Here is a 2,861-nt window from a genome sequence, read left to right as displayed (position 1 = left end):
GAGAGAGAGAGAGAGAGAGAGAGAGAGAGAGAGAGAGAGAGAGAGAGAGAGAGAGACCCATGATGCATTAACTCTAGACGCCTGACTTTCCCACTCCAGCGGCCTCTTCACACCTGGTGATAGGGAGACGACAGATTGTTGACGAGTAGAGGAAACAGCTTGTCGGCGGTGTCCTCTCCGAGGAAGGCCTCCTCTCCGCACGCGTCCGCCAGCGTGAAGAACAAGTCCGCCACACGCAGCGCAGCCAGGTTCTCAGCGTCCTTCCTGCAAGACACACGCGAAACACTCGCGATAAAGCTCTGCTTATCGACTCAATAATAATAATAATCGACTCTGCTATAAGCTTTCTCCTTCGCGCGAAAACGTGACCGTCGCCGTCGTTTTACGAAAAATTGTTGAGCCGCCGGCTCCTCCCACCCACAATGTTGGATACGTGGAGCATAATGGAGGAATTACTTTCAAGGTCAACCCCACATTCGAAAGATATTCGATCATTTCCCTCATCGAAGTTCTGACAGATTTGCATCGATCCAGATGCGGTTGGCCATTAAACTCAGAAATAATTATTTTTACCGCGGTTGAAATTATGTCCCATTTAACCAATCAGAGATCGTGTTACACATAATTCAACCGCGGATAAATTATCTCAACCATGGTAGAAATAATTGAATAGTGGTTAAATTATTGCCCTTTCACCCAATCAAGAGGCCTTGTAACACATAATTAAACCACAGTTGAAATATTTTTACCGAGGTTAAATCATGAGTAACAAGGACTCTGATTGGGTAAAGCGGCCATAATAATAAAAATAATTATTACTAAGTACGATGGCCAACCATAGACAATGCAGCTTGGCTGGCAGTAACCCCCCTCCCACTCCCCGTCATGACGTCACGTACTTGAGTAGAGATAGGACTGTGTCAAGCGTGATGGCGCTGGCCGCATCGCGATGTTCCAGCAGCTGTGACAGCACCACGTAGGCCTGGGCGAGCACAGCGACCTCACGATCGATCAGGTCGCGCGTGAGCAGCGCGGCGATGAAACGTCGCACCTCTGCCACGACTCGTTCGCTGTCCATATACCTGAAAGAGAGCAACAGTCGTAGCACGCAGCCATTTGGCTGTGACTTTCATTGCAGTTATCAGCTCTCCATACAGTTGCTGCAGCCGTGGCTCGAGGTAGAGCGAGCGTGGGTCGCAGAAGCGCGCAAACACCGCCAGGTGCACGGTCAGCGACTTGGACGCGGCGCGACGCAGCTTCCGGCCGCGTTGACCCTCCAGCCGGTCGAGTTCCGCCTCCGGGTGTCCGGCGTCTGCGTCGGCGGCATTGGTGACACCAGGGGGCGCCGTCGTCTCGTCCGTAGCATCGGTGACACCAGGCGCCGCCACCGTCTCGTCCGTGTCGGTGGCTGTGGATGAGACGTCCTGGGTGGGCGATATGGTGTAGTCCGCAGGGTAGAATTCATTCCTGAAAGCACGTTGTTTCGAAAACTTTGGGATGCGTGTACAGAAAAAACATTTCATGTTCATATTTGATTACTTTTAGATCGTAAAACCAATCACCTTTTGCAAATTAAAAACCCCAATCACCAATTAAAATATCAATCATCAATTGAATTACCAATGTATTCGATTATTCATGGAACACGGACATATGCAATATCACACAAACATAAACATCACCAGTGCAGCATTCCTAAGACCTTCTTATTCACTTAACCTACTACTATTTCTTAACCGCTAACTGTATCAACTGTGTTAACTCTGCTTTCTCCTATTAAAATAGCATGGCAATTTAACTCACTCCATGAACTGCAGCAGCAGGGGAGACAGTGCAGCATTCCTAAGACCTTCTTATTCACTTAACCTACTACTATTTCCTAACTATCAACTGTGTTAACTCACTCTGCATTCTCCTATTAAAATAACATGGGAATTTAACTTACTCCATAAACTGCAGCAGCAGGGGCGACAGATCTCGCGCGCGGCCCTCGACCCGCACTGCGAACCCTTGCATCGCTCTCCACAGCAGAAAGCGGTGGTTGGCATGATCGGGCCTGTCAGACAGGCTGGCTGCCTCGTCACACTGCATGCCAAATAATGCCTCCACGCCGGTTGCTTGCACTGTTTCTTGCTTCCGTATCCCCGGCTTGGTACTGCCTTTGTTGAGCTCTTGTTCTGAGCGAACACACAAGCAGGCACACATGATTCTGTCATAAGATCTACGACTGTCTCGAATAAAGTCTTTCTCATATAATAACTTCTAAAATCTTATAGCTTATGCCAAGGCATCGCAGCCAGTAAAGGCGTCTAACTGCAAATGAAACGACATCCGATCCAATATCTAAACGCAGTCATTCAGCTCCAGATATCCCACTCGTATGATTAAACCTATGATAGAGGCGACATCTATATAATGTGTGTTGTTGTCAACTGTCGACAAGAGACACTTTTGGAGTCTCTCTGGAGAGACAGTTATACAGTAAAACCACTTCCACAGAACAGACACTTATCGAAAATGAACACTTTTGGCATTTTTTCTAGTGACCCTTGCATACAGATATTAATCAAGGGTTAATAATGACAAATTTTGTCCTTATTAACCCCTGATATGAATGTATATATCACACGTTGTACGCTAGCTCGTGTGTTGTACCTGCAAGGTCAGCAGTGGTTTTCAACCTCGGTCCGTATATCTCCCAGAAAACTTTGAGTGGCAGGCCTTGCCCGTGCGACTGGATCAGCTCTGACACGGGTTTCCACAACAGTTGGAAGTTCACATAGAGAACTCCAAGAAGGTACCTCAGTGGAACCTGTAAGTACACTTCACGATGCAAACATATGCATGTACAGGTTTTTTTT

The 2,861-nt window shown here is 47.5% G+C and overlaps 1 protein-coding gene across 1 annotated transcript in view; it reads right to left on the bottom strand.

The window, feature by feature from the left end:
• Window positions 1-107: 107 nt before the first annotated feature.
• Window positions 108-2,861, bottom strand: part of LOC106814288 (small subunit processome component 20 homolog) — a gene marked incomplete at its 5' end in the record, with an annotated part of 12,573 nt that continues 9,819 nt past the window's right edge. The window contains 2 exons of the mRNA XM_014818584.1: window positions 108-264; window positions 900-1,082. Coding sequence (XP_014674070.1) covers window positions 108-264; window positions 900-1,082 — 340 coding nt within the window. The remainder of the gene's footprint in view (window positions 265-899; window positions 1,083-2,861) is intronic.

This window comes from Priapulus caudatus, unplaced genomic scaffold (assembly GCF_000485595.1).
Source record: "Priapulus caudatus unplaced genomic scaffold, Priapulus_caudatus-5.0.1 Scaffold900, whole genome shotgun sequence".
Lineage (NCBI taxonomy): Eukaryota > Metazoa > Priapulida > Priapulimorpha > Priapulimorphida > Priapulidae > Priapulus > Priapulus caudatus.
This window is presented reverse-complemented; position numbering and strand designations above follow the sequence as displayed.